The following is a 12,488-nucleotide window of genomic DNA, read 5'->3' as shown; positions in this document are numbered from 1 at the left end:
TACTAATTTTTTTCCTTCAACAACATCCATCTAGCTGGTTAATCCATCTATTAAGCTATTAATTTTCCATTTTTATATTTTTCATGTTTGAAACTCTATTTTTATCCTAATATGACTAGTCTTTTTATAGTCTCTTGCTTTTTATTCATATTTTCAATCTCTTCTTTTACGTATTTAAATACAGTATACAACATTTTATATCTTATGTATGATCGATTCAATACTTGAAGACTTATGTAGATTAAATTTGGCTGTCCAATGCCTTTGCTGGTGTTTGCTCGTGGTTCTTTCTCCTTTGTCTGTTTTGTGATTAAAAAAAAATGAATTCATATTCCTTGGAACTCCAGCTGTGAGAAGTTTCGTGGCCTGGATTAAAGGGGTCTTTCCCCGGAGAGGGTTCGTATACACTTTGGCAGATGCCTAAGAGACTCCAATAACTTTAATTCTACTCTTGAGGTTTTCTGCACCAGGAAGTATTTTGATTTTAAATTATAGATCCAATGGAGAGACTCACAGGTGAGAATTTTTCCTCTCATCCTAGCGTAAGATTGAGACAGGCAATCTTCACTCTAACACTGAGAATGTGGGTAGGAATATTTCTAGCTCAATTTTACACTAAGATAACTGGCCTTTGTAGTCTCAGCTTTGTGGGAGGTAAGGGGTGGTGGCTGTTTTAATAGACTTTTAATGTTGGTCAAGCCTTAGGCTTTGTATCCTGTCCTCTGTATACTCTATGAAATTGACAAACCATAACCTTAAAGTGTCCAGGTTCTTCAAATATAACAGACCCAGACCTTCTCTAGGTTCCCACTCTCACCTAGGTTTTGGTGTCTGTATTAACTTCCTTGGGTTATTATAACAAAGTGCCACAAACTGGATCATTAAAACTACAGAAATATATTCTCTCATGGTTCTGAAGGCTAGAAATCTGAAATCAGGCGCTGGCAGGGCCACGGTCTCCCCAGAACCTCTCGGGCAGGATCCTCCCTTGCTTCTTCTAGCTTCCGGTAGCCCCAGGCATTCCACAGCTTGTGGCATCATAACTCCAATCTCTACCTCCATCTTCACATGGTCATCTTCCCTCTATGTCTGTCTGTGTCCAAATCTTCCTCCTCTTACAAGGATATCACTCATATTGGATTAGGGTCCACCCTAACCTAGACCTCCTCTCAACCTGACTACATCTGCAAAGATCCTATTTCCAAATAAGATCATATTCCCACGTACCAGGGGTTAGAATTTCAACATATTTTAAAGGGGAGTCAAATTTAACCCATAACAGTTTCTAACAATTTAATTTCTTGCCAGCTCTTGAATACTCTCTTATATATTCTAGCATTCTTACAGCCATCATCTATGTAAACCTTTCTCCTATTCAACGTCAGCTCTTATTTCTCACTCCTTTCTTTCTACTTGCCCACAGCAGCTCCCTTCTTTTTCCCACTGAGTTGTGGACTAACAAATCGGGGGAAAAGGCTTATTAGGACTGAGTGCAAAATAAGAATAAGGCTTTAAATGGGGACTCAGTAAACATGATTGTGAATGAAGTAGAAGAAAATTACTGCACGGACATTGTAATACTCTTTAGGGAATGCTCAGAGAACTTTTATCACTAGATCACTGTGGTATATCTAACTAGGTTTTTCAGTCATAAAGATCTAAGTTGTATGACCTCAAGAACATATTATGTAAGCTCTTAATTTCACAATTGCTTCACCTTAAAAAAAAAAAGGATATTATAGTAGCAGCTACCTTTTAGGGTGTTTTGTAGATGGATGCTATAAGTAAAGTGCCAGAGTAGGTACCGAATAATTGTGTGAATAACTCTATTTCTTTGTGCCAAATGGGTAAGGATTTTGAATAAGTTGCCTGCGAGTAAATGAGGTGAGAAAAGCAATGTCTGTCTTTTTTTCTTTTCACTTTTAGCCTATTTATTATTTCTGCCTTAGAAACGAATGATCAAAGAATCAAAAAAGAAACCATGTAAGAAAATGGACAAAATAAGTCAACATATATATTTTTAAAATGCAAAATAGTTATAAGTTTTTCTTTTCTTGTTGGCTTCTTACGCATCACTTAGATGGAGACTTATAAAAATTTACAATGTAATAAAGTGGTGAATTTTCTCCAAATGTCACTGCAGAAAACAATAGCAGAACTCACAGAATCCTAGAATGCTAGGGTCTGGAAGACATAATGTCTCCCATTTTTACGCACAGTCCTCCCTAATTAAAGCGAGATTCTAGATGGCGAAAGTGAAGCATTGAGATGTTAACTCATAAACGTGAAAGGAAAACACTGAAAACCACACAAAATGTGAACATATTTTGAAGATGGTCAGAGGTTCTGTATCCCTTAAGCAGAAACCCGGGATTAAAATTCAAATTAACTAGCCCCTCCTTCTGTCCTCAGCCCTGCCAGCCAACAGGTTGCTAGATCCCTGCTTTAAAAGCCACCTTTCCTTCAGCTCCATGACACTTCACCTCTGTCAAATGGGAGGGAAGAGATGGAGGGGGAAAAAAAAAAGCCAGGCAATATTTTATACTGTATTTTACACCCCGAGAATGAAACCTCCCAAAGATTTTAAACAAGTATTTGAAAGCCTTCCCCAGCCCATGCGCTGAAACAGCTTTGTAATCTAGGCGAGGAAAAGCCAGAAATCTCCCACCACTCCGTGATTGACTCACACACATGTTGGAAGCAGAGTTCACAAATCTAATTCCTTTCTCCATTTCTGGACATTTTTACCCCGAGAGCATAAGTGACTAGAGGCGGGCCTGCCCGCTCAGCCAATTCCCGGCAGCAGCAACTAGGGGAAAATATTATGTTTGGGGGTGAGCATTTATCTGGGAGCGTGCGGAAATGAGATGGTGAGGACGCAAATGGTGAATAAATGACTGGTGTAGGGAGAGACGGGGAAATGAGGGTGATTATGCGGGCTCTGTCCTCTATGAATACATTAGCTCCCCAATAAGCCCATGAATTCTGACTGCTTCCAAAGCAATTTCTGTGGGTTTCAGTGAACACAGGTGTCTGCAAGTGTTTTCTAAGCTCGGCTTCAGACAAGCTGCTCCTGCCGCCAGACTTCAAAGCCCTAGTGTTTAGTCTGGGTGACAAGTCAGGCCCACACTGCCTGTCGAGTCATCGTAGGTGGTGTGAGATGCTCGTTGGAGGTGAGCGTCCACCTCCCCTCAGGGCAGGGCCAGGGCTGTCCACGGCCAGCTGACTGCCCACTGGGTGGGAGGGCCGAGGAAGGTGTATCCAAGCTGGAGTCCTTGAGTGGGAGCTGGAGATCAGAACAGGAGATGCTGGCTACAGACACTGTGGCCAAAGGGGCAAGAGTGGGGTCACTATGGGAACTAGCCAGCTGTTAGGCGGTCTGCACGGAGGGCTGCAGGGAGGAGGAGCTGCCATGGCAGCTCCATGGAAGACTGCCATGAACACAAACACCAGCAGGTACGAGGTCCTCTCCAGGGGCTGGTAGGCCTGCAGTGCATGGTGTGCCAGGCTGCTTAAAGATCCCCACGGAGAGGACAGTGGGGCCCGTCGTGGGGACAAGCCACAGCTTGTACGTCTGTTTTTTCAGGAGGATAAGATGATATAGGATGAGGCTTCCCTGTATAGGATGAGGGCCTTCACTGTATAGGATGAGGGCCTTCACTGTATCCATCATCAAATTCTGTCAACCACCCAGAGACCTAATGTGTCCCTCAGACGTGGGGGAGAGGCTCATTTTGGAGTTACCGTTTCACGGGCCCAGGGAAAGCGGGCCAGAGCCTCTGAAAGGTTCCTATAGGATGAGAGATTAAATGGTGCCTCTTGTGGCTGCACACCGCACGTTGATAGCTGCAGAATGCCCTGCACTTTGAGGCTGGACAGTGGCGACCTCCGGAAAGTGGTGTGAGGCACGAGGGGTCTAAGGGTCTGACCAGCCTGTGGTGGGGTCAGAAACCTGCATGGAGTGAGCCCGGCTGTGTTTTGCTGTTTGTACCCTGTAGCCCTCTCTTGACAAAGTCTTTAGGAAGGTCTGTGAGCCACTGTGGAGGAGATGGAGAAAATCAGGGTGAGAAACGCCAAAGGTGGGGAGAGTGAAGCGAAGCAACTCTGAGGGTCCCTCCTGACCAGCACCCCCTCGATGCTGGCAGCTTCGTCCTGGAGCGCCCCTCTGCTCACCCTTGAGGAGCCTGTGTTTGGTTTTAACCAAGATGTTTTCCTGAGTTGGGAGCTCAACCCACCCATGTCCCCAGCCCAGCCAAAGCAGTTTCTGGCATCCTTTCCTTCCTGAAAATTCTACAGGACCCACCCTGTGTCTCTATGACACACCCACCAGCATTGATCACACACACACACACAGACCAAGTTAGGGACTGGACCTTCAGAATCAGTCCGCCACCCTCAGTCCTGAGCCCCATCTCCCCACCCCCTGGACTCATTCACCTTCCGGAAGCTGAGCCAAGTCCCACGGGCGAGAAATCCTGCTTACCCTGATCCCGAGCTCCACATTCTCGCCTCCGTAGACCTCCATGCCTTCATCCAGTAAGCCGATCTCCTGGAAGTACTGCCGGTCCACGATGAAGCAGCCAATGAGGGCTGGGCTCCTGCAGGGCATGGGAAGATGGCCAGCGGTGAGCAGAGGGGCTGTCTCATCGGGGGCAGTGCTGCCTTCCTGCCAGGACGATCTGATCCTCCCCATTCCTTTGGTGCCAGAACTGGTGTGGGTCTCGTTCTCCAAGTGGCCCTCCTAGTCTACCCTCACCAGCTACTCCAGAAAGGCTGTTTCATCAGGGCAGCAACACATGGCTTCTGGCCTGGGACCAGTTGTCATTCCTGGTGGTACTTGCAAGTGTTAGCCCAGAGAAGTCCTGCTCAGCCTGCCAGTTGAGATCACGTGTCTGTATCCCTCAAATGTACAGCCAGTCTCTGTTCCTACCTGGGCATCCACGCCAGCTTCCCCACCTTTTACCTCGGTCCCTTTGGAAAGATGAGCTGGGACTTTGGACAGCCCAGTAAATCATTTGGATTTTATCTGTAGGTAAAGGGGTATCAATGAGGAATTTTAAGCAGACAGTGGTATGAACAGAATCTGTGTTTGTAAAAAGAATATTCAGGCAGCTGTGGGGTGATTGATCGGAGGAGACTGGGTGGAAATCGAGGAATCCAGTTAGTTTATTGCTATACTCAGGTGAGAGATGAAGACCTGGACCAGAGCACCAGGAACAGAGATCGGGATTATTGAAAGCCACACTTTGATGTAAAATAGGCAGAACTTTGAAACAGATGAACTATGAAGGTGAGAGAAAAGGAGGAATCTGGATGCCAACTGACTTTCTGCTTGGGTGACAGGCCCCTGTCAACAGGGGGACAGAGAAGAAGCTGGGTGCAGAAGGAAGAAGGATTCCAGGCTGAGAAAACTGATCTTAAGGTGCCTGTGGGTCACTAGGGGGAGACAGCCATCCAACAGGCAGGGCCTAGGTAGCTGGTCTGGTTTGGAATTCAGCAGGGGCCTCAGGCTGGAGCAACCCATCAGCAGCTGGTAAGTCCTTTCCTTAGCGCATGTGAGTGCTGCGGGCCTCACCCAGCTGGCTGTGTGCACACACCCAGCGCGGGATGTCACAAGGGGAGATTCACATTCGGTGAATCAGCATGAGCACATGTGGGCTGCTTCTCTTCTGAGAGCATCATCTTACACAAATGACTTTGAATTGTTCCACTGCACGCTGCTACCATTTCTAGCCCTCGCAGAGCATCCTATCAGCTGGCGGCTGAGGAATTGGAGGGGAAGAGAAAGAAGAGGAGAAATGAAGAATCCTCAGCAATGAGAAAACTGTCACTCACATGCAAAAGGACCCATATTTGAAACTGGAAAGTCATCAAGGTGGAGAAACACCTATTTTGCAGGCCATTTCTTTGGAGAATGCTGACGCAGGAGGCTGCTCAGGCAGACTGGTGCCTTGGAGTCTCTGCCTCTCCTCCTTTCAAATTACAGCCTTTTATTCCAAATGGCCTCACCTTCCATAGACCACAGGCATCCAGGTCAGTCCACCTCAATCTGTTGCTCCTTTAGGCTCAGCTCCTACTTTGGTAGGGGATGCTTGACCTGGACTTAGAGGCAAGTGCCGGGGGAAGGGTTCCCATTCTGGCTGTGTATCTCTGAAAGGAATTCCCTAGCCTCTCTGAGCCTCTGATTCCATATCTATGAAATAGAATCAACTATAATCTCACCAGGGTTAAATTAAATAATGTAAAACACGTGGAAACCTCTGGGACACAACTGGTACTCAAAAGAGCATTTTAAAAGAGGCACTTGCATATTGAAGAAACCCAGAGAATCCCCTCTCTCTAAATGCATGGTGATGTTAAAGCATCAGACCTGCAGAGTGGGCTCTCAAGCTTTTTCTTGACATTACTGAAATGCTGAGCAAGGCAGGGCATTCCAGGACATGCAGGAGGGGCCTTCCCCAAATGGCCAGGCTCAGTCAGGGAAAGAACAGAATCTAAAACAGTTACTCTGGGAAGAGCACAAGCCCCCTCAGTCTATTACCTATTAACCAGCTAGGGTAGTAAGTGGATTCAATCAGGCTGAAAGGGTTATTGATTTATATCTTGCCTCATTCCCCAAGTTAGAAATTAAGCTATTAGAAATAGCTTACAAGAAAATGTAAAATACGTTGAAAAACAAAATAGATAAATGTCTGAAAATGCCAAAATTTCAGCAAAAATTAGGGGCTATTAGAATGCATGCCTCCTCTTCATGATTCTTAAAGTGGACTCATAAAGGTGACCCTGAGCTTCCTGGTGGCCAAGGTGAAAATGAATATACATGGTTTTAGAAATAAGAGTTACAGTCCCCATGTGGAAATATCATACTAATTTCTCAGGAATAGCAAGCCTTTCGGTTTGAAAGAAATTTCTCACGTCAGTCTCTTTAAAGAGGTTACTCTGGGACGTAGTGACAACCATCTCAAAGTTATCCCTTTAGAAAGCAACAGAGGATATCTCTGGGCTTTTCTGTAGCTTACATCAGGTGTGGGCAAAGCACTAAAGTACAGCTCCAAGGAAATAGGAGATACATTTGTATAACCCACAGCTTTCTGTGGGGCTGTCTTCATCTACGGATAAAATGAGGAACATTCTTCCAAAATCTTCCATTAATAGAATTTCTCTCAGTTTTTGATAAAAATTAGGTGATGGAAATTTTGAGGTTGAGATAATATTCTCTGTCAAGGACCTAGAATGTGGGTTTACTGATTAAGTCCAGGCTGATACATTTAGAGATGAGTGGAATAGAAACAGCTAATACCAGTGCAGTCTCCTGCAAGAACACTCATTATGTGACAGCATATTTCCCCCCAGGAGCATTTAACAGACCTAGGGGCGGAATCCAGCCACATCAGTTCTGAGCTCAACAGTGGTGCCTGAAAGGGAAATGACTAGGCATGGAATCTAGCTGACCCGGGTTTGGATCCTGGCCAAACTGGCCAGAGCCTTTGTCCGGGCCGTTTCCCTTTGTCCATCTTGCTTTCCTTATCTTGTAAAACAGGAATGACACCATGAACTGTCACCAGGTTATGACAAAGAGCAAATGAAACAATGTGTGTAAGAGGCCCTTGCACACAGTGACCTCCCAGCAAATATTTAACAAATACAAAACTGTGGCAAGGGCCTAACAGATGGGGGACAGAGACAACCACGGGAGAGCAAGGTGGAGTTTGCTTCCCTCCTGTGTTTAATACGAATGCAGTATTTTTCTTCTGGCAAGAAAAACTGTGATCTTAGATAATAATCACCCACTTTCAATTAAATTTTTCATAAGCTTTCTCCCTCACGTAATACAAAGCAACATCAGTTTCTAATCTTCTCTTTCATTTCAGGAACTGTCCCCAAGGCCACCTTCTGATGCCATCTGTGTGTTTAATGGGTGGGACTTTGCAGGGAGCATAAAGACACCTGATCAGTGATTAATCAGATAGAAATAAAGGCTGGTGGGTTTGGCTATTTCAGGAGCCCTAACCCATAAAATAGAGGCTACCTAAGGGACTCACTCAGGTGTCTCTGAAGGCAGTAGTGAAGGCAGAAAGTGTTTGGGATCCTGAAAGGTGGTTTGAAGCCTTTTTCTGAGTCCTACAGGATAAGCTGAAACATCAGCCAGGCATACAAGGTGCTGTGGGGGCTGGTCTTGCCTCTCTGCCCCTCAGCCTCATTGCCTGGGGCTGCCCCCTCACCGTCCCCCTTCCTTTCAGTCCCTGTGAACCTACTCTGGGTCCAGGAACCCATTCTGCTCTTTCAAATCTGAGTGTCCTTCCTTGCCCCAACCTCATCATCTCCTACTCACCCTTAAAAACAAGTGCAAGTGCTCCACTCTCTGAAAAGGACCCTCCCCACTGTCCACGCACTTGGCACCAGTATGGGGAATCATTTGCTATTCCCATCATTTTATTTCAATTATTTTGTTTGTCTTCACTAGACTCCGGGCTTTTAGGGGTAAAAATTGAGTCTTGATCACTCTGGATCCCCAGCACCCAGGACAGCAGTTGGCACCCAGCAGGTGTCCCACGGTGATGTGTTGACCTGAGTCACTTTGAGCCTGTGAACGGATTCCGGATTCTGGGTACCACAGGTCTTTGAAAAGGGATCATCAGAGGCTGTAAGCTGTGACTGAAGGTCATTCGTGATTTCTTTCCACCTCCACCTTGCCCCACCCACCTCCCCAGTTTGGGGAACAAGGGTTGGGCTGGGAGGAGAGCCCTTGCCTGGAAGACAAGGCAGAGAGATGCCCAGGGAAGGATGCTTTACCTGATGGGGGCCGTGGAGTTCTCCAGTTTCCACCAGGCCTTGGGGGGGTTTAGGTAGCGGCACCACAGTTCCCAGTCAAAGCCCTGGGCGGCCAGCGGGTACTCTTCTATCTCAAAGTTGTCATATTTGATGTTGTCAAAGGATGGGGAGATGATCCGTTTCCGGTTCTCCTTAATGCGGGTGAGCACGGGTTCAGCCCTGGGCAGGAGGGAGGGAGAGAGGGGACACGGGCACTTCCTGAAGCCCCTTCCTCACAGAAGGAGGAAGGGACGCTTGGCCATCTCCTCCAGGGAGAACTGCTCCGCCTCCCGGGAAGGAGTCCCTATTCGACTGCCCACCCCCAGATTCCTGGGGTGGCAAGAGACCGGACCCCTCCTCCAGCATGTCCCAGGCAGAGCTGACAGATTCTTAGTGCCTTACAGCCTGGTGTCTGCTTGTTTTCCTTTTTCCCATTAGAAAAAAAAAAATCAAGACTTAAGAAAGAAGAAAGGGAACAGATCTGAGGTTCCATGGGAAGCTTTCAACTTGGGCTTTGATTTTGCTAAAATTCAGTGCATCATCCAGGAGAGGAAGGCAGTTGAGGATGGCAGAGGCACGGGGGGTGAGAACAAACCTACTTCCACCCATCACGTGACGCTGCTTCGGTTTTTCCAGACATGCCACCCTCACCCCACGCGTCCCCACTGACCAAGAAGAGTTGAGGGGTCGGGCTTCCGTGGAGCCAGGAGCCCCTGTGGGCACCAAGCGAGTAAAATGTTTGCAGACAGGAATGATAAGCTTCTCATTAATAATGCATGTGTTGCATAATTGTTTATTCAAATCGGCTTGAAATAGTAAGTGTCCCTCTCCTCTCTGGCCATAAATCCACGGAAAATGCTTTTTAAATAGTCACAAATGGCAAGCAGGGACTTCAACTATAAAAAATGGCTGCATTATAGCCTTAATTCACGCCTGTTATGTAAAAGTATGCCCGGATCCAGTCCTGCCGTGTGCATGCCGCTGCTCTGTCCTGCTAAAGGGCCCTTTTCACCACAGGGAGGCAGAAGGTGGCACCTGGCGTCTGGGGGGCACAGCGGACCTCAGCGCCATCAGGCGTAGTGTATAGGGGGCAGTGCACACGGCCGTTCCCAGTACCTGGGCCCCCTACACCCAGGCTCTCTGCAAAGCCACACACAATAAGGCCACAGCATGCCTTCTGGTGTCAGGTGCCCTGTCCCTGCGTGGCTGTAGCCACCAAGGCCTTGCCCCCTACCCAGCACCTGAGCAGCCCTGACCAGAGAAAGAAAGGTTTTCTAAAACCTAGTTGCACTTGTAGAAAGAACCTGAGATGCAGTGCTGCCCCTAGCCTGGCATCTGGGGGACCCAGGGCACCTGTGAGAATGCCAAGCCACCTTACCTGCTCCTGCCCCCTTGGTCTTGGCCCTGTCTGTGGGGTGAGCTTCTGCCTCGTGTCTGGTCAGCTCTCCCTTTCCCGGGGTTGCACCTGGTCCTTACTGGGCTGGCACTCTCACTTTGCCCTGAACATTTACCCCTCTCTCCCATCATGTCTCCTAGAGGAATATGCCAGCTGGAGTCACATCTGATGTCACCAACCCTGGAGACACTGTGTGTTGACGTGTTGACCCCTGACCCTCTCCCAGCCTGAAGGGCCAGCCCTGTGGCCTGGGTCACTCTCACACCCAGATCTCTTCTTCCCCCTTCAGGACTGAGATCCCAGCAGGCTTTGCACCCACGCGACCCAGAGCCCCTGGACCACAGTGGGACTCATCCTCCTCAGCTCCAGATGGGCACTTACCAGCCCACGTTGAACTCCACGTGTGCATCAAAAAGCGCCACCACGGGGGCGGTGGCAGCCCTCCAGCCGCTGACCCTGGAGCGAATGAGGCCTTCCTGCTTGCTGTGGCGCACGACCTTGATGAAGCCAGGTTTCTGGCCGTTCACTTTGTCCACATACTCTGTCAGCTTCTCCTTTAATTCCTCTATGATGGAGAAAACGCACCGTTAGTGTCATGAGGGCAGTGACGATCAAGACATCCACCCCTTTGGGATAAGCTGACCCCCAGAAAGAGGCAGGAGGGGCCAGTCCCCAGGTCTTCCTTAGTGTCCCCCAGGCTGGCCAGCGCAGCTCGGCTTTGAAGGGGAAAATAGAAGCAAAACAGTGTTTATTGAGCCAAGTAGCATGCCTCTCACACATGGTACATTTACCCTTCCCAACGAGCCCCTGGGAAGATGTGGCTCGGGAGGGTGATCAATTTGTCCGATGCAGCTTGTGAGCGGGAGTCTAGTTCAAGCCCAGTCTAACGACCGCAAAAGCCACATTCTTCTCCTCTGTTCAGCAGCTTCCTTATCCCCCAGTGCTTTCTGCCAGTCCTCCCCTAGTCCCCAGAGGAAGCTCCATCTGTAGAGACTACCGCCCAAGACCCACGCCTAGCCTGGACCTCCATCCTCCCAGCAAGTGGATGACCAGGAGCTGTGCCTATGTTAGTGGCTGCTGTTGGTCTGTTGCTGGCTGTTGCTGGGCCTGGCTAAGCATCTGATTCCCCTGCATCTTCATAACCATAAACAGACATTAGTAGCCATGTTCATTGCATTTTCCATTGCAGCTCAGGCAATAGCCTGTTTTGCCCCCCTCTCCCAAAATGATGGCCTGAGTGGACCACATTGGCTGACCTCCAAACCCAGCATCTCCCCAGGACTTGATTTCCAATCTCCCCTCCTCCCAGCCTGCCCAGGCCCAAGTCCTGGGGCAGACCCCACCCTGGGCTGAGCCCCGTCCTTATCAGAGGATGTCAGGAGCTGCATGTCCCTTGGTGCCCAGTCTGGGGCACCAAACAGGGAGCTCCCCAGGTCTGAGAAGAGGGCATGAGGTGTACCCCATGGCAGGAGCACAGTGTAGGAGAAAGAGGACAGTATTTTAATTCTGCTTCCCATGTATTAGCATTGCAACCTGTTCCTAAACCAGTTTTTGACGTCCATGGGGATGTTTTGCATGTGGGAAGGACATGAATTTGGGGGAATCAGAGTGGACTGTTACGGATTGAACTGTTCCCCCCCTAAAGAATATGGTGAATTCTAACACCCAGAACCCAGAATATGGCCTTATTTGGAAATAAAATCTTTACAGATTTAACCAAGTTAAGTTAGGTCATTAGGTACTAATCCAATAAGATTGATGTTCTTATAAAAGGGGGAAATTTGGACACAGAGACACACACACAGAAGGAAGACAGTGTGAAGAAATATAAAGAGATGATGGCTATCTAGCATCCAAGGACCATCTGAGGGTCCAAAAGATGGGAGGGAGACCTGGAACAGACCCCTCCCTACCACCTTCCGAGGGAGCACGGTCCTGCCAACACCTTAATTTTGGACTTCCAGCCTCCAGAACTGAGAGGCAATACATCTATTCTAAGCCATCCAGTTTGTGGTGCCAGATACTTTGCAGCCCTAGGAAAGGAATATGGTTGTTATGTGATTTCAAGTCTTTTACCACGCGATGCTGGCCAAACAAATAGGTCTGTGTGGATGGGTCAGATGTGGCCCAGAGGCTGCTCTTTTCCCTCCTGCTTGAGTTCTCATTACAGAGATGAGGAAACTGTGACTCCGAGGCTAATGCGCTGAGATGGAGGCAGGAGACTCTGGTGCTGGACAGCTACTAACGAGCCCTGTGACCTTGGGCAAGTCCCTATGGATCC

At 48.2% G+C, this 12,488-nt stretch overlaps 1 protein-coding gene across 2 annotated transcripts in view; it reads right to left on the bottom strand.

Moving 5' to 3' along the window:
- GALNT18 (polypeptide N-acetylgalactosaminyltransferase 18) overlaps window positions 1–12,488 on the bottom strand; it is a 313,567-nt gene that overhangs the window by 74,770 nt on the left and 226,309 nt on the right. For both annotated transcript variants that reach the window (XM_064492571.1, XM_031460024.2), the window contains exons 4-6: window positions 10,589–10,772; window positions 8,794–8,991; window positions 4,484–4,598 (exon numbers count right to left, since the gene is read on the bottom strand). In XM_064492571.1, the coding sequence (XP_064348641.1) occupies window positions 4,484–4,598; window positions 8,794–8,991; window positions 10,589–10,772 (497 nt within the window). The remainder of the gene's footprint in view (window positions 1–4,483; window positions 4,599–8,793; window positions 8,992–10,588; window positions 10,773–12,488) is intronic.

This window comes from Camelus dromedarius, chromosome 12, assembly GCF_036321535.1.
Source record: "Camelus dromedarius isolate mCamDro1 chromosome 12, mCamDro1.pat, whole genome shotgun sequence".
NCBI lineage: Eukaryota > Metazoa > Chordata > Mammalia > Artiodactyla > Camelidae > Camelus > Camelus dromedarius.
The sequence above is the reverse complement of the archived record's forward strand: the minus strand, read 5'-3'. Positions and strand labels throughout refer to the sequence as shown.